Genomic DNA, 18,836 nt, shown 5'->3' with positions numbered 1-18,836 from the left:
AAATGGCAGTAAAAGTACGGCATACAATTCTGAAAATCACTCTTTTTCAGCACAGATAATCTATTCCGGAGGAAGAAAATTACTGACGACAAATATTGCAAGAATGACCATAATTATTAATTGCTTATCAAGAAATTATGATTCAGCAAGAGAAATGTGATATTACTTTTAAGTATCAAAAGGGTTATATCTGGAACCATCTCACACAATATAATATTTCATTTAATTCTGAAATGTAACATATTCCAGTGGTTTTATTATCGATGTTGCAAAGCATTTTCGCATGAAATTCGTTTTTCACTCTGAGGGAAAGACGGGTATGGGGTCTTGTAATCGTCGTGCCCACACCCTTCCCACAATGCAATGGGAGCCCCGGCTCCGCGTAGACGTTGCAGCATATTATGGGTTAGTAATGGTGGGCGCGTGATTTTGAACAAACAGCGTCGATCAGAAGAGCTGGAGTTCAGCAGCCTTATTTTCCGTTCCCAGGTAGGTACCTGCCACGCACGACAGGTAAAACTTCGTGTAGATCCTGTGGCTCGTTCCGGGAGGGGTTATTTCCTGAGGGCTGAGGAAACGGCCGCGACGTATGCCGGGTCACCAAACCGCGCGAGAACACGAAGCAGCAAAATGGCAAATGGTGGTGATCACTCTCAGATCGTCTGAAAATGGGAATCGGGACGGAATGACTGCACAGATGGCAGTGTTTTCCGCGAAAACGCACCAAATTTCTCTTCTTTAGTCAACAGGGTTGGTCATAACGCACTTGTATACGCGTAATAGCGCAATCAAAAATACAAACAAAATGTAGGAGGAGTTCACAAGGGCACCGGACTGGCCCGATGTTTTGGGGGTCATTATTTTTGGGCTGCACAAAAATATGCTGAATACGCAGCATCGAACCTGGTACTGGCTTGAAGTTTTTGTTGTATTTTAAAGTGTTTGTTAAAAAGGGCACAACATCTCCGAGATGATACATATATACAGTTATGTTAATCATCATTGGCAAGTTTATGAATATCATTATGATTATGAAGTTGTACTATGATTTTTCTTGTAAAGATAAAATATATATGATCATCATACATGTAAGCTTTCCCAAAGCAGAAAAAGACGTCGTTACGAAATGGTGACTGGTTTTAAGATTTATATTTTAAGAATACATCTGTGGCATACAATTGCAAGTGCATCAAATGAAATTTGAACAGAATAGCTTAGTACATACATGTAAAATTGCATCTCAGTGTCACATTTTTGTCTTGTGCCATCAATTTCTGTGTCACCATGTTATAATTTACATGTATATCAGAGGGAAGGGCCTAGACTGTAAAATCCAATTGAATTTTGTGTCCTCTAGTCTCTCTAGTCAAGTCAGCCTTGGCTAAAAAAAGCTTGTTAATTACAACGTCCTCACACTAGTCACAGCAGCATACTAAAATATTCAACAGTCTTCAGGCGTTTATTGGTAATTATGTCATACAAACAAAACAAACACCCTTATATTACACATTCTTTATGCAGTATTTTTCAACTATTTGTGGGAAGACGACTCTCTACTCTGACTGCTGCCCATGGATGGAGGAACATCACAGGATTCAACACAACCTTCTGTGACCAAACCCAACATGGAGGTATACATACTACGCATGTCTATGTATTATAGATACAAACGAGTATATGGTCACATGTTAAGGACTAGGAGAGAAATGTTGTGTTTCCTGTTTTTTTCCACCTCTATTGGGAAAATAGGAAAAAAACAACATTTTTTTTGCTAGGCCTAACATGCTACTAAGAATGTTAATACACACAGGGATCATATTAATGATTTGGAAGTTTTAGACTGACATTCATTGCCCTTCTTCAGTTACACATGTATAATTTATGAGAAATATATGCATGCATTAGAAGAATTACATTCTAACAGTGTCATTCCACCTTGGCTTGAATATTGATTTGTGTAATTTTGTAATCATACTGGTTTCCACATTGAGGATGGTAATACCTTTTAGCCTTGATTCAGTTACATTACTGTTGTTTTTTTTCCTTTGCAAGTTACCGTCTTTGAAAATTATGATGCAGCATTGCTATATTATTGATTCCTGGTTAGTCCATTGAAAGTAGATGTATTATGATCTTGGCAAGGGATAGAATTTTGATTGAGCATTGCACACTGAACTAGTCAACTACATCATGTAAGATATGATGACTTTTACTGCCATTTTATGGTGATAGGTTGCAGGGCTCAAAATACTGGGTGCATGTGCATCTTATTGCACCCAAATTTGCAGCTGTGCACCAATTGTTGTTTTTGGGGTGCATTAGTACTTTACAGTATGTCATTATGTTTAATTAATGAGTAGTAGTATACACTACAGCATATTCTCAACGTATCCAAGTGTCAGAAAAATAATAAAATCATTCTTCTTCTACTACTTTTCTCTAGAAACATAACTAGTAGTTTATTGCTGACATTCTACGTAGTACTAGTACTTATTTTATTTCATATTGTGCACCCCCAAAAAAATTTGTGCACCCAATTTTATTACCCAGTAGGTTAGGTGCACTAGCGCACCTACTCCCCAAAATGAATTTCAAGCCCTTGGTTCTTATTGTGTTCCAGGGCGTTAGCACCAGTGGCGGTATAGACCTGGGACAGGATGTGTTGGGATCACTGACAACAGAACAGGACCTACTTGCCCTGTCCACGGAGGCCCTGATCAGTTCCGTGTCTGTGGACTCTGGACAGCTGCAGACGGACCCCATGACACAGCTGTCAGCTGAACAGGTGTCCAGCATCCTCGGGGAACAGACGCAAACTGTGGCAGACCTGCCCGATACGTCGACCTTAGATGCAGCGGTGGTTAACCAGCAGGCCGACCTACAGGTGGTTACCCAGCAAGGGACGGTGCCTCAACCACTCCTGGTCCAGTCAGCTAGTGCACAGCCTGTGGTGGCTCAGAGTATAGGTCAGCTGACGGTGTCCCAAGCCTTACAGACTGTATCGGCCGTGGGGATGGGGGGGAACACCGTGATGCTTGCTCCTGCGTCCAGTATGACCATGACAGCACAGTCCTCACAGCAGCCCGTACGCACAGTACAGGCAGTCCTGAAGAGGCCAGCTTCAAGTACAGGACCTCCTGTCATTACCAAGGTATTCACACCTGTGTTATCACGAAAGTTCATCTGTGTCGGTATTTACATGGTTAGACTTTTGGTCCAAAACAAAAGGGCAATGTTGTCACTGGGTCAGTCTACTGAGGAAGACCAGAGTGACTGACCAAAAGCATTGGTGAGAACATTTCCCTTCAATATTATGCTGTGTTCTGCCTTTATACATCACTCCTGTGTTGTTGGATTTCTCACACTTCTTCAAACTTTTTGTTGCACCTGCAGCTTTCTTTCTCATGTTACCTAGCGGCCATTACTAGTTGGTATTGAGTAGATATGATTTGTATTTTGTCATGCGCAGGTGATCATAACTAAGACAGCGTCAGGCCATGCCATCGCCACGACAACTGTGGTGACAACAGCGACAACTCCGCAGCAGGTAGTGACTCAGGCCACGCTCCAGTCCCCCACAAAAGTCCTGCCAGCGTCACCCATCAGCATGGCACCAGGCACCCCGGTTAAGGCACAGCCTCCACCCAATAAAGTTCCCATTTCTCCACTCAAGACACCAACAAAGGTCAGTAACACGTAGCTCTATTTAGGAAGACAATGGGATTTTGAAAGTCATAAAATTCTTCCTAGTTTCCATTGTATTTTGTTCCAAAATGTAATCTAAAGACCCCAATTCACAGTGGAATAGAATTCAATTCACATAAACCTTGCTATTTTCTTGGCACTGAAAAGTATTTTATACTAATTATAGGCAGAGCACCATATGTTTGCTGCTGTCAGGCCTCGAAATTAACTTTTTTCACTATTGTCCCAGAATTGTCCCGAACATAGATTTCAATTGTCCCGAACTGAAGATGGACTGTCCCAGCCTGCTTTTCAGGAAATAAGTTGATGACAAAAATAAGAAAACAACAACTGAATTTGTACAACTTGAAGTCCACTTTATTAGTAAATGTAGGTAAATACATGATAATATCATGGGCATGGCACCGTCCCTGATATTTGGAATCCCTGATTGGTCAAATTTAAAAAATTAATGTTTGTCAGAGTATTATATATTTATAGGCTGCCAGCAGTCTGCAGCAGGATGGATGGATCGCGTTCCCAAATGACGTGGATGGTCTTAGAATTTTCCAATTGCCCCAAAATTGTCCCGAAACGTAATTTGAATTGTCCCAAGCTGAAAATTTAGTGTCATTTGACACTGGGACAATGTTAATTTCGCTGTATCCCAGTGTTTAAGGATTAGGAATATATTTGCTGTGGTACTAACTTATGCTCTTTATCCCTAGCAATATATAAGGCCATAACTTATTCCTTCCTTCTGCGTCTGTTGATGCCCTTGGCCATCTTCTTTGCTGATAAAGTGCACAGTATTAATTCCTACATTTGTTCCATATCCCACCCTAGGTGACAGTGGTCCCAGTGAGTATAACCTCCCCTCCGAAGCGGATAGCTCCTGCCCCGGTGGTGGCTACTACTGGAGCAGTGTCCGGCAGTGGTCCAGTGGTGGTCACTCTGTCCAAGGTCCTCCCTGGGACTACCACACACATCATGTCCCCAACCAAACTGGCCATCAGGCCAGCCACTATGGTAGGTATTGAAGATTTTTTGTTGAAACATTTGCATCGGTTTTATGCCAACTGAAGTCAGGTACCTATTTTACACCTGGGTGGGCTGGGAAAACTATTCAAAGTGCCTTCCCAAAAGACACAACACCCAACCCAGGAATGCAAGGAATTGAATGAGTGACTTCTTGATTTTTTGTCCATTTGCCTGGTAGCCAGACATGTTGCTTTGACTCCACACATATGTATAAATAAAACCCATGTTAGGTTTCCTACAAACACACAAGTAATACACCTGTGCTTTGTTGTACAGGTAAGCACGGCCAAACCAGGTGGCACACCTGTGCAGGTGCAGCAGCCGGTACAGAGTATCCGGCTGGCGACCCCGCCCAACGTGCAGCAGATCCACGTGCCGGGCTCCAAGTTCCAGTACGTCCGACTGGTCACCACTACCACAGCAGCACCCAGCCTGACCTCCAATCCATCAGGTAGGAGCTACTTTTCTCTAAGGCCTTGGAAAAAAAATGTTGTGTTTCCTGTTTCAGTCCTTGGGCGGTAGGTGGGCATTATCTTTTTTTTTAGACGTTGGCAATCTCTAGTGATACAACACAGTTTAACAAAGTAAAAATTGCATGAGGACACTTTCATTTTCAATGTCAATGTTGGAAACCCTATTGTACAACGTGAACACTTCATCACTCAGGTGTCAGATCATGGAGCTAGAAAAGGTAGATCAGCTTGAAAATATATCTTTCCTTGCTGGGGTCCACACAAAAAAAAGGCTAGGGTCGGCCGGGAAACAGGAAGCACAACTTTTTTTGCCCAGGCCTTAACTTCAGCAATGTTTGGCAAAACAGTTTTGCAATACAGACATTGCAATTGTGAACTGCTAACATGTGCATCATGTGTTTTCTTTCTCCAGTTATGAGCAAGCCGAATGTGGTGACAGCTGGACAAATAAACAGGACAGTGGCCATCGCACCTGCCACCACCTCTACAGCAGCTGTCCAGCCGAAACAGGTGATCCAGACCATCCAGATGAAGCCTGCCAACGTTCCCATAGCTCCTGCTCCGGTAGGTTTACTCATGGCTGGACAGAGTTGTGCTTTTAATTTACTGAAAAGACTTTACATGCCATGTAGGCTCACCTAGTTTAACTGTACTTGAGTTGATGTTGTCTTTTTTAAACTAGAGAAAAAGCTGCAATATTGCTTCTTATTATACTTATTTCGAGTATGCATAATGCTGGAAAGCTAAATCCATGATGGTCGAATTAAAATAAATGTAATAGGAACAAAAGTCTACTGTTCTGAGCATGCTTTGTTTTTTTAAATCTTGTATACAAGAGGGCATGAAATGTGAATGCAGGGGAAATTTCCACATACATTTTTTTGCAAAGTTAGTAAGAGTGTGGTCTGTTGTTTCTCAGATCCAGTCCAAGCCCCTGACAGGACAGGTCCCAGTGTCTGTAGCCATGCCACAACAGAGAATCATCATGCCTGCAACCAGCTTCCAACAGATTCGCCCCAACCAGGTCGGTACTATTCTAGAAAACAGCCTTGTCATGCATAATACAGGTACCTATATGTTAAACGGCTCGAAATCCTGGGTGCATATGCACCTTAGTGCAGGTAAAATTGGGGCTGTGCAGGTATTTGTGATGTCTATTTGCACCTAAGATGCACTGATCCATGTGACTCTAAGTTTCTATGCTTTGATATTTGTAAGTCAATTGCGTATCGGTTTAAGTCCTTCCTGTTGCTTTGCATAAGGAAATCTGGCCTGATTATAGAATTGAGAGTTTGAAGGCATCTGAAAACGTGAAATCATTTCTTCCCCTTCAGCTGACCTCCGTGCCCAACATATCCCAGCTGCCACCTGGCACCTTTCTCGTATCGAACCAAGGAGCCAATCAGCAGGGAGGAGGCATGCAGACCGCGTACGCTGTGGTTCCTGCACAGTACGTCCAACAGGTACTGTAGATGCCTTGTTTTAGTTTACAGGAACTTCATTTGCCAGAACTCTCTCTCACTCACTCCGCCGAGCTTGCTTGGATTCTTACCTATTCTTACTATTGGATTCTCTCTTGGATGAATCGCGTTCCTAAATGACGTGGACGGTCTCAGAATTTTCCTATTGCCCCAAAATTGTCCCGAAACGTAATTTGAATTGTCCCGAGCTGAAAATTTAGTGTCATTTCACACTAAGACAATGTTCATTTCGAGCCCTGTTCGTACCTTATAATGACTCTAGACCTACCTGGTTCTCCAGGTAGATCTAGAATCATAGAACCACCATGCCTATATCACAATTTACGGTTACTGAAGTTGTTGATTTCTTTCAACTTGAAACTTGTCAACAGTGAAAATCATGTGTGCAAGACCATGAATGTGTATAAGATATAAGGACTTTCATTGGTTCTCCAGGTATCGCAACAGCCCAGCACCACCACTAGTTATGTTCCCATCACAACAAACAACTTCCAAGCCACCACAGCCACCCAGCCTCGTCAACAAGTCAACGGGTAAATAACTGTTTGTTTCTATTATGAAAGTTCATCTGCGTTTTGGTAGTTAAATGTTTAAAGTTAAAACTTTACATCCAGTGTTGACATCACACTTTAAAGAAGCCATGTGACAAGCCTCACTGGGTCAGTCTACTGAGGAAGACCAGAGTGAAAGAGTCAAAAGTTCTAGGTCAGAGTACTTGGATTGGATCTAAAGTTTTAACTTTAAACAAATTGTTTGTTTCTTCCTTATCCAAATATTTGCTGGTGTTGCAAAGAAGTATTCTTAGTTGACTGTAATTTCATGATTGGTTGTATGTTTTGTACATCACTAGCTTTAAACCTTTGTATGATATTATGAGTAAAATAGTGCAGGTACAAGTCAGACTATATACATGTATGGCAGTTCAGAATCCATGATTAGAAACATTGTCGTAACAGTACTTAACCCTTGTGTTTCTCCAGCACACTGAACACAGAGCAGGTTGGGACCAGGCCACGTAAGCCTTGTAACTGCACAAAGTCACAATGTCTGAAACTGTGAGTAACACAAGTACTACTGCATTCTTATTCAAAGCAGTTGACATTTTTAAAGTCTATTGAAGCATAGTCTAGCATTACTTTGAACTTGTACAATGGCTAATGGTTTGAAGAACAGTTTTTTTTTTTGCTTTGATTATGTGGATGTAAATTTGTATTGCATATGTTTGCTGTAAAGTCAAAGGTGAAGGATTCATTTAGTACAGTCTGTAGAATGCAAAGTTTTGCTCACTTCTCAAAATTATATAGATTTACAGAAGTGCTTTTTTCCTCTCAGGTACTGTGACTGTTTTGCTAACGGGGAGTTCTGCAACAACTGCAACTGTAATAACTGTTTCAACAATCTGGAACACGAGGCTGAGAGGGCAAAGTCCATCAAGGTATGGGAAATTTCTAACAACAATTCCAAGTAGACACAGTTCCCTTTACTTAACTACATGTATTCTGGGGTTTGTACTCACCTGTTTCTTTGACATTAAGAAAGAAAATGGTTTACATGATTTAGTAGTACAAGTAATAACAAGAACTTTTGTTTTTTTCCATGAAGGATATCCATGATAAACTGTCATCAGAAGTACCATGCAAATTTTATCCTCTTTCTTAATCTTTTTTTGGTTGTTTTTTGTGTTGTTAGTATTTTTAACATGAATAATATTACAGTGTAGCTGGCATACCTCCTGAAATACACAAAAGTCTGTAGAAAGTTCTGTGCTTATTTGTAAGAGTGACTCGTCATTAAATTGTGTACAAACAATACATTGATTATTTATGTATATCTGTGGTAACGATACTGTCCTACACCAGGCCTGTCTGGAGAGGAACCCGTATGCATTCCACCCCAAGATTGGTAAGGGGAAGGAGGGGGAGGGGGACAGGAGGCACAACAAGGGCTGCAACTGCAAGAGATCCGGCTGTCTCAAGAACTACTGCGAATGTTACGAAGTGAGTACAAATCATTGTTGTATGACATAATCCATTTTTCTTTGACAACTCATTTCACTAAAATCATTTCACTAAAATCTTCCTCCCGGCCCTCGGTATTCATGATGTCCAGGGGCTTGGGGTAACGTTGGTAGAAGGTACTGCAGTAACTGCACCTGTGCAAAACCAGGAATTCTGTTGGATGTTTGGTCAATGTTGCTTTGAAATTTTGTATGTTGCATAAGATCTCTTTCCGTACACACCATATGAAAACTACTGGCAGGATGTCACTCCTGAATATGTGCACATGACCTTAAACGATACCTTCTGTCAAAGTGCTTTTCACGTTACATTTCGGGTTTCGCACAAAAGGGGGACATTCTGCTGAGGTGCTGGGTAAAACTGCTCTAAATAGGCATTGTGCTTTAACACTCACTCAGCAAACACTATTTCCAAGTGGTGGTGTACAACCTACTTCGAGTTTTATCATCCTATGTTTTCCATTTGTAGGCTAAAATCATGTGCAGCAGCATTTGCAAGTGTGTGGGCTGTAAGAACTTTGAGGAGAGTCCTGAGCGCAAGACGCTGATGCACCTGGCAGATGCTGCGGAGGTCAGAGTTCAGCAACAGACGGCGGCCAAGACCAAACTGTCCTCCCAGATACAGGACATCCCGGCCAGACCACCCGCAGTAAACACTGCTGGGGAGAGGTAGGATCTTATCCTTTAGTGTTCTGTGTGTGTGTGTGTGTGTGTGTGTGTGTAGTGCTGTGTCCGGACATGTAATTCCTGACTTAAACCCAGGGTATATACAAAATGGATTTCTCAGTTAAAATTTCCTATTAAGGGGATCTTTACCGCAAAATTTTGTAGCGAACATTACACTACCAGGGTTTGAAGCAATATGTTGTTTGTGGGGCACGTCTGGACAAAACTGTGGCCACATAATTTACGGAGGCCAGCACTTGACGATGGCAGATGGCATTGTTTTCTTCATTTTGCAGTGCAGATTTTTGACTATTAAAGATTTCAGATAGTTTAGAACAAAAGGGGGAATGTGACATGATTTTTTTGTAAGTCCAGAACTAGTTCCAATTTTTTTTTTACTTCGGTCCAGCGAACTGGTACACAGCACCATGATAATCCTAACTGATCTGTTTTGTTTGCTGTAGGCTCCCGTTCTCGTTTGTGACCCGAGACGTTGCAGAGGCCACGTGTTCCTGCCTGTTGGCACAAGCGGAGGAAGCGGAGAAGGCAAACTGCTCGCCCGCCATGATGGAACGGATGGTCCTGGAGGAGTTCGGCAGATGTCTGCTGCAGATCATCCACTCTGCCGGCAAAACTAGAGGTCAGTATGGTCCTGAAGACTTTCATCAGGTTAGTAAGGCATAGGGAAAAAATGTTGTTTCCTGTTTCAGTCCTGAAAAAATTAGGGTTGGTAGGTAGGGATTACCTTTTTTTTTGCTTTCTTTTTTTATTAGACTTTGACGATCTCTCAGTGATCCAACCTATACAATGCAGTTTAACAAAGTAAAATTTGCAAGAGGACACTTTCGTTTTCAATGTCAACATTGAAAAACCGATTGTACAATGGTATTATTACTCAGGTGTCAGATCATGGAACAAGAAATGTTTGATCAGCTCGGAAAATTTATGTCCCTTGCACTTGCTTGCATCAAACCAGAAAAAAGGCTTAAGTCCGCAATATGATTTTTTCCTTGGCCTTATGACATTTGAATCCTTACATAATGTACCAGGTGTAATCCATAGTAATTCATATTGATTGTATTTACTTAAATTGTATTTGACATGTTTTTTAATTGCCTGTAAGTGCCTCCCTTTGACAAGATGACTGCCATGTTATTAATTGTGATAAGATTTGTCAATTCAACAAAGCAATTTTTTTTTTTCACAGCTCCTAACAATCAATGAAGCACAACAGAGAATCGAACTTCACAGAAGATCATCTACAAACTACAACATTGTATATAAGCTGCCAGATGAAGAGAAGACTGATTTTACTTTCCGAAGGTGCCGTGTATATACGAAAAGTTCTTGGCATATGTAGCCCAAGCACTAAGATTAAATACATATAGCATGGTAGAAAATACCTAAAAATTTATTGAACGTAGTAGCCACTTCAACAGCAAGTCCTTCACCATACATAGATAGGTGGTATATTTTTGTTGTTTTATATTAATTCATAACTCTGTCATTCAAAACTTTTTGTTTCTCACACGAAGGGGACCTAAAGCTTTGCTATTTATTTCTCTTGGCTGTTTTATGTTCTTTTCTTGTTTGTTTTGTACCATAACAGTTGAAATGATAATATGTATCAGTACCATGGAAAGGAATGGGGCTGTTTAATTTTACTAACCACGAATTTTGACTAGAGCAGCAACAGCAACAAATTTGGAGAGATGGATCCCAGTGTATATGCTCAAAAGTCCTATTGGACAATCATACCTCGTTGGAAAGATTTCTTACATTTACTTTCTACAATTTAACTCCTTACATTCCATTAACTTCTTCCTCATATCAAGTTCAACAAATACTGAATAAGAAAAAGTGTTACTAATCACTCAGAGGTAAGTTTCATGATAGTTTGAAGTAGTGGTACCCTTCAGAAAATTAAAGAAAGCATTGCAGTATGAAATGGAATAGACATAGTAAACTTACTATTTTGAGAGTATTTCTCAAAATGTTACTAAACAATGAATGACAGACTTTTGTGTATTTTTGTGGTTTATGTGTGTTTCGTTTGTATGTTTGTAATAATCAAATACAAAGGATTGTTGTAGACACACTGTTTATAAAATTTTGTATATATTTTTGTTGTTGTTGATGTTATTCCCCCGTGGATGTTGTTTGTGAGGATTGTTTATCGGAAGTGAAAATGGCACAGATTTGAAACCCAACTGAAAAGCTAGGAAAAATAGTAATGTAAACCTTAAGTGTGTATAAAGGCATACAGTTGAATGATCAGTGGTTTATTCTTCATATCTCTCTCAAAAACAACAAAGCATGTTTTTTATGATTGCAATGTAGATGTCATCAGGCCAAGTCTTGTAAGAAAATATTTGCCATCCCAATTTGGTAAAAGTGACCTTTTGCATGCTCTTTATTGATATTATTATTAACATTAAATGAGCTACATGCGCATTGATGATGATGCATCCCTGCTACTGTAAAGCTTTGAATGTTTTCGGTATTTTTATTTTCAGTGACCTTTTTATGATGAGTTCATTACACTGCGAGTATGTGTTTACAGTGTATTACAACTGTACTACAGCATTGTTCCAACCTTAGGATTAGGTCCCTGCAAAAGTAAATTTACAATCTGTGGTGTACTGTGCTGTGTGTTCTTTGTCTAGGCACTGATTTAACTTTCTGGATGACATCCACGCATGCATTGATTTCAAAGTCTCAAGAAAAAGAAAGAAGAGTTACCTCCGAGGAGGCTCTGGCCTGGGTACCATCCTACATTGTACGTAGTCCATGGTAGTTAGTGACAATAGGAGCCGCACGGAGGATGTCACCCAGACTTCCATAGCTCCACAGAACTTGAGAAGTACAGTGCCAATTCATAAATGCCACCACAGGCCAGCATGTGCCAGCTTGTAAAAGTTGCTTTGTACTACCACAAATTAACAATACCAGCTTTGTATTCCTGTGGTTTAGCAGCATTTTTTTTTTTATTGTTTGCCCGCGTGCACTAGTTTGGGGGTGTTCAGAGGATGTCATCCATAAAATTAAGTCAGTGTGACATTTAACAGACAATTGACTTACAGCTTGAGAACCAGTGTATTGACTGATGTGGCTAAACCATGCATTTGTTACAATGTCTTGCTACCTTCGAGTGTTACAAACCACAGTAGTTCAGAAGACTTCAGGGGGGAGGGGGGCACAATGTAATTGCATTATTCCCTTCTATGTGAAAAAAAAACTTGTTAAGTCTAGATACTCCCTATGGGAATGGGTGGTGTTAGCGGCAAGTTACAATTAGAATTAGAATTACACATGATGAATACCTGAGAATTGGATCCTCAAATAGTATATTAACTAACCCATTCTTATTATATAAAATGTGTTTAAAATGGCCTGTCAAGCAGGTAGTCGACTGTATTAAAAGATTGAATAATATTATGTTTCCTTGTGTGGGTCAGTGTTGTTACTAAACTGAAACACTCAGGTATGGAGGGCACAACTCGAAGTTGACTGGCAATTTATTCCACTCTTACAATGCTGTTCAATCGAGTCCTACTTTGTTTTGTATAATTTTGTTTACTGAAGGAAAACATTGTTTTTGCTCAGTTTCCGCCTCTTCATCCATTTCAAATAAGGTGAATGATCTAAACCAGACGTCTGTCACCATGGTAACAAGTGTTTTGTTGCATCTGTGCATTTGTAGCAGGAGGGATTTAGACTCCTGTCTCACTATATATATGAATGTGTTTGCGTAAGAATTAACAGAGCGGACCATATGAGAAGGTAAACATTTGCGTTGCAAAGGTTACCTTATTTCTAGTTTTCTGATACTATTTATAACTGTGGATGAACCAGCATGGCGGAGACCGACTCCTTGTACATGGACCGGGGGCACCTGACGCTGGTCATGCCGACCACGTACGGCTGGTGTAGGTTCTCCTCCGGGTACCTGTACGGGTTCTCTAGTCTTTGCTTCAGGCAGTGGGCACACGTCACGTACGTAGAGTACAGCGCTCCTGGCCACTCGTCCAACAGTTCTAAGAGGTGCGTCAGCAGCGGCAAAGTCGCGTTCCACATCCGAAACGCCTCTTTGATCTGTCCTCGCGCCGATAGAACGATTTCGACGTTCGCAACCCCGTCCTGAGCGCGCTCCACCAGTACTGGCACCCCGCCTCGATACGCCACCATCCCGTCTTTCCAGTCTCTCCTCTCCTGTACCAGCCGGTTAACCCTTGTAGACCAACGCTCAAACAAGCCCGGTGGACAGAACCCGCGTATCTGACACCCGAGCTGCAACTGTTCCTGGTGATTTGGGAGTTCCTCTGCCCAAATGTCGATCAGGTCTGCCGGCTGAGAGGCTTGCTGGTAGCCCGGGAAGTAGTGGCAGCTCGCAAACAGGGCCTCTTGTACGCTGTCGTCTTTTACACCAAAACACAGTTCGCACGCCTCTAGTAGAGAGACTAGCGCTTTCCCGTCGTGTACTTCTGAAGAACACGGTTGTAGCAGCCCCTCTAACAATTTAGTCGACAGGAAGTTCATGTCCCTGAACACACTTATTGCATCTGTTAAGTCGTTCCACCGAACGTCGGGAAAGCGGACCTTGCCTTCTTTGAGAACGCTCTCCATGCTGGGGGTTAGGGCTTCTCTCAGAACGTTTGCAAGCCTGCCCGGGTCGTGGAACACATAGTCTGCGAGGCTGGGGACATGTGGGAACCGTAGGAGCGTGCCGGTCAGTTGTAGGTGGTCCAGAGCGAGCCGCAGCTTCTCTATGTTCAGCCCCACCCGCTGTCCTAGCCTCAGACACTCGCGCCACGTCAGCCACACGCGCGGCTTCCGACGCTCGTCTTGTAACACTTTATGTAGGTCGCTCCACGTCTGTGGCACCAGCCGCCTCATGACTGGGAACTTGGCTATGTCGGACACTTTGGTCACCAGTTCATTCCTCAGTTCCGTGATGCCCTGGATATTCTTACCCAGACTTACCGTCATGAGTGTAGGGTGGATTTCTAACCTGTTCTCTAGTAGCGCTTTAGCTCTGTCTCTCCTTTCTCGCACCCAGTCTGGGAGAATGTCCTTCATTTTGATGCCAGGTTTGGATTGCTTCCCGGTCTTGTCCACGAGAATGTCTACTCTCTCGTCTTGAGCCTGCGCTTCCTGAAGTTGCCGTCGCTGTAAGACTTCCACTTGTGCCTGGACGTCTCCGCATCTGTCGCGTAGCTTCTCGGGCTTGCACTTGTCTGCGTGGGTGCCGACCAAGAGAACCGTGCTCCCGGGAGAGCGCGCGTTCAGGAGGTCCAGCCAGTACCCGACGGCGCTGTAGAAACGCGAGGGGTTGTAGCTCTGCATGTTGACGGTGACGACGTTCACAGCGCCATCTGTCAGGAAGTGTTGGTACAGCAGGTTGTAGAGTTGGTTGCCTCCGAAGTCGTAGACCTCGAACTCCACGCCCATTTTCGTGTCCCATGTGTTGATCTTGGTCACCCTCGTGCGGCTAGTCTGAGAGGCTGCTCTTGGGGGTTTCCCGTGCATTAGACCGTAAACAAGGCTGGTCTTACCGGCAAGACTGTCTCCGAATACGCACAGCTTGATGCGGGGCGTCCGCACGACTTCTGCCCGCTGAAGTTGCTCCTGGTAGCTCTTGATAGCCGCCATACCCGAGTCACAGACCCGTCTGGGAGGCTGCACTAGGGGGTTACCACGAGTGTGGAGATGCCTGGCACTTTTTAGACGTGGGAGCTTGCCGAAGTCGGCCGGTAGTACTTCCACGTTGTTGTCGCTGATGTTTAGATGAAACAGGCTCTTTAGATTACACAACCCCTCGGGTAAGAAGTCCATATTGTTTCCCGACACGAGCAAGTACTCCAAGCTCTCCAGTTTGCCAATGTCATCTGGCAGAGTGGTGAGTTGGTTGTGGTCCAAGTTTAGCATGACCAGGCGTGACAGTCTTAAAACAGGCGGCGGTAGCTCTTTGATCTCGTTGCCATACAAGATCATAGTCTTCAGCTTCTGCATCTTGTAGACATCGTCAGGCAGGCTTGTAAGTCGGTTGTAACAGAGATTCAGCTTTTCCAGTGTGCTGACTTCAATGACTTGTTTAGGAACCACCGCAAATAAGTTAAAACTAAAGTCCAACTCTTTGAGTCTAAGGGTGCCAAAAGTGTCCGGAAGTGACGTTAGTAACCCCCCGCGAACTGTCATGACGGTCAAAAGATTCAGTTTGGCGACGTCTTCCGGTAGCTCGGAGATGGTGTAACCGTCCTCTTGGCCCAAACCTAGAAAGTTGCCAAGGAAAAGAGTCTGTAGCCTTTTCAACTTCTTGATACACTCCGGCACGCACGCGAGCGGGTTTCCCTGTACCCGCAGTTCCCTGAGTTGCGACAAGTTCCCTAGCGTCTCCGGAAGAAACGACAGCTGATTGTGGTCCATCAGCAAGTCCGTGAGCTGCCATAACTTCTCGATGTTGTCTGGAACCACCGCGATCTTGTTTTGGGAGATGTTCAACTCCTTCAGCTGTGTGAGGGACAAGATGGCGGACGGGAAGGCGGTAAATCTGTTTCCCCTCAGATCAAGTACCCGGATGGTGGTGAGGAGGCCGAACCTTTCCGGAAGGGACGAGAGTTCGTTTTGGTACAGATGCAGCCCGACTAACCGCTCGAACGTCAGTACCACGGACGGTAACACGTGCAGCTTGTTGCTCGCGAGCCTCAGTTCCTTCAGACGGGTGAGAAAGCGAAGTTGTTGCGGCAGCAGCGCCAAGTCGTTGTTGGAGAGGTCCAGGACTTCGACGTCTCGGAGTTGGACGACTTCCTCCGGCACGGCCTTGAAGCCCCTGCTGCGGAGGTCGGCGCGAATGACCTTGGGCGTGACGAGGTACCGCTTGTCTGCCAGCCGCCATGATGAGTAGGCCATGACGTCACGGGCAGCCACTACGTCACGCTAGTCCGCCTCGGGATTCCTCCGCGCACAGCGTCATGTGATAGCACTGTGCAAACAGAAGTAAGATAATTAAGAAAGATAATTAAGGAAGAAATCATTACATCTCTAATTGTTCATTTTATTTTATTTGCAATAAACTTTCAATTAAGGAAGATTTGTCAAAGAAACGACAAGGTCTTAGCTCTATCCATCCTCTAGACTGGTATCAGCCTTGAGATGAAAACCTCACCTACACCGCGTCAACCTCCCCCAAACAAGGATAAAACTTTATCACAGACTTTAACATTTCCCGCTGCTGTAGTGCATTGCACAACTGTGTGTCGCCCAAGGGCTACAGAAATGGATATGGGCACCACCCTACGCTCTGCATAAGGGCACGGGAGACCTTTCCTTTTCCTTTTAACATTGCCGTAGAATGTTTCCTATATCATAAATGTTGTCCATACCTTAACAATTGTAAAGTACGATTGGTAAGTACAAACTTTCCAACACTTTATCTTACATATAACTGTACTCTTACCCGGTTGGTAAACATCAGTTAGTCGTTACTATGTTGAACTAAACCCTTACGACAGAAGACCTTTGTTAAAGATGAAAAGAGTAAAGCATATTAAGTATATTCTTTGTCGCCAGTATGAGCTAGCGTCTTTGTGCTACATAGTTGTTTGGATTCGTCTGTAACTTTGTATAATGGGCATGGGTAAGTGACGATCTCTTGGCCATGTAAACCATTGTGACATACATTCTACATGTGTACAATTAGCAATATCTTACACACCAGTAAACTCTAATAGGTGTAGTGCTGGAAAACGGATATTGCAACAAAACACAAAGAAAACAGAACGCTGAAGAACGGAAGCAAAGATTATAGTTTCTATGTGAGCCCTTGTCATTTCTTTTTGAGTTGTAGACCTTACGGTGTACACACTTTTAAATGTCTGAAACTTGATACTTGTTACCCTGTCCTGCCAAAAGGTCATTTTTAGTCGTAACGTGTCATACACGTGGCGAACATAATTCACTATACTGCTTTTTTCATCGTCCATTTTGCGTCGACCATATTTTTACACAATTTTATATATTTGCAACAGATACGTTTAAAACCAAATCTCAAACTAAGAATGCAGATATCAGATATCATTGCGTAGATTGTGGGTAATTTTGCGACCATATCTTTCAAGGTTTTTTTACATGTCCTTTGCATGATGTCATCTCAACCAATTGCAAAATAAGCCATTAGATTGACGATCCGTTCTGGTATGCGATAGATAAAAGCAAAATATAGCTAAATTATGTTGAACAAAAAACATGTTTGATCAAGCCTCAAAGCGAAGCATGTTCAAACATAAGCCGTTATGACATGTGGGTTGTAAAAACTATCGTAGCGTAATTTCTTTTACCAACATGTTAGAATGTCATGAACGATATCATCTAACAGCCCACAAATAACACTACGTGGAGTTATGTGGGAAAGAAAACTTGCTTTGGTAAAGCCCTTAACGAAATCTTTGCACACAATGGGTTACTATTTACGAATGGAATTTAGGAATGAATACCCCTCCCCCAACAAAAGCTCGACCATAATATAATTGTAAGCTCTGCTAGACCACTCTATAAGCTAACCGTTAAGATACTCGTGCTGGTACAAATGTACTGACGTTTTTGCCACGATCACATTCATCGTAGGTCGTCGTATGTTTTTGATAGTGCAGTATTTTCAGGCTGTGACAGAATAAACGAACCAACCACCGACAACAAACCAAGGCAGTCTGCTCCGTACTGACAAGACAACTGCATTTTTCAGGCCACATGCACGACTACACAAGAATGTCCTCATGAGTGCACGAAGTATTTGTGACCGGTGCATTCATTCACAGCGTGTCTGCCTCACAATGCTTACCTGTGTTCATGGTTCTCGTAGTTTCAGTCTTCCTAGGTTCACCGCCATGGTGAGTGCGTGTGTGCGCAGCGGGCTTACCGACTGTGCTGCTTACAACACCCCCTTCTGGGTCACCCCCGTTACTATGTACGGTGATATCCTACCCGTCCTGCCGTAGGCTACCTGAAGCCGGCCTATACAGTCATCCCATCCGCGCTCTTTGTATTATCCCGTGCGCGAGAACTGTATACGATCGGACCCCGGCCACCCTTTGTATAGGTCAGCACTACTAAAGTTACCCGTCTCAATGTAGCAAACTTACCCTCCACGGAGACTTGTGTTTAGTTTAGATTCCTCAATCGGGAGAAAGAAAGGCCAGTATTTTTCTAGGTGACCGGCACGTATTTAGAAACGACCTAGCCGAAACATACACAAAGAGTGCCTGTTGGTAAAACTTGCCTTTCACTGTGAACCTAGGGTAGATTTGTATCTAGTTTGGGTAGAACGCGGTGGGGCAAATAACATTAAGGATGTTTACATGTAAACAAGGGAAAGGCTCCGTCAACTCGTCCCATTCACAATGTCGTCGCTACGAAACCATAGAAAAAAAGCACAAGTACTTACAATAGGCTATTACATGGTACATAGATATGTAACTG

The 18,836-nt window shown here is 43.0% G+C and overlaps 2 protein-coding genes across 2 annotated transcripts; one reads left to right on the top strand and one right to left on the bottom strand.

The window, feature by feature from the left end:
* The first annotated feature begins 99 nt into the window (after positions 1-99).
* Positions 100-11,806, top strand: LOC109466671 (protein lin-54 homolog). Its single transcript, XM_019764407.1, has 16 exons — positions 100-489; positions 1,522-1,631; positions 2,621-3,151; positions 3,470-3,685; positions 4,531-4,713; positions 5,002-5,176; positions 5,611-5,762; positions 6,118-6,222; positions 6,533-6,661; positions 7,115-7,212; positions 7,660-7,734; positions 8,012-8,114; positions 8,539-8,676; positions 9,166-9,365; positions 9,827-10,002; positions 10,570-11,806. The coding sequence occupies exons 2-16, from the start codon at positions 1,572-1,574 to the stop codon at positions 10,584-10,586; spliced, it is 2,358 nt and encodes a 785-aa protein (XP_019619966.1). The 5' UTR covers positions 100-489; positions 1,522-1,571; the 3' UTR covers positions 10,587-11,806.
* A 539-nt stretch (positions 11,807-12,345) lies between these two features.
* On the bottom strand, positions 12,346-16,341 carry LOC109466664 (malignant fibrous histiocytoma-amplified sequence 1 homolog). The gene has a single exon (XM_019764399.1). It carries the CDS (start codon positions 16,269-16,271, stop codon positions 13,197-13,199), a length of 3,075 nt encoding a protein of 1,024 aa, XP_019619958.1. The 5' UTR covers positions 16,272-16,341; the 3' UTR covers positions 12,346-13,196.
* Positions 16,342-18,836: the final 2,495 nt, after the last annotated feature.

Source organism: Branchiostoma belcheri, unplaced genomic scaffold, assembly GCF_001625305.1.
Source record: "Branchiostoma belcheri isolate BF01 breed outbred unplaced genomic scaffold, Haploidv18h27 scaffold17, whole genome shotgun sequence".
Taxonomy (NCBI): domain Eukaryota; kingdom Metazoa; phylum Chordata; class Leptocardii; order Amphioxiformes; family Branchiostomatidae; genus Branchiostoma; species Branchiostoma belcheri.
This window is presented reverse-complemented; position numbering and strand designations above follow the sequence as displayed.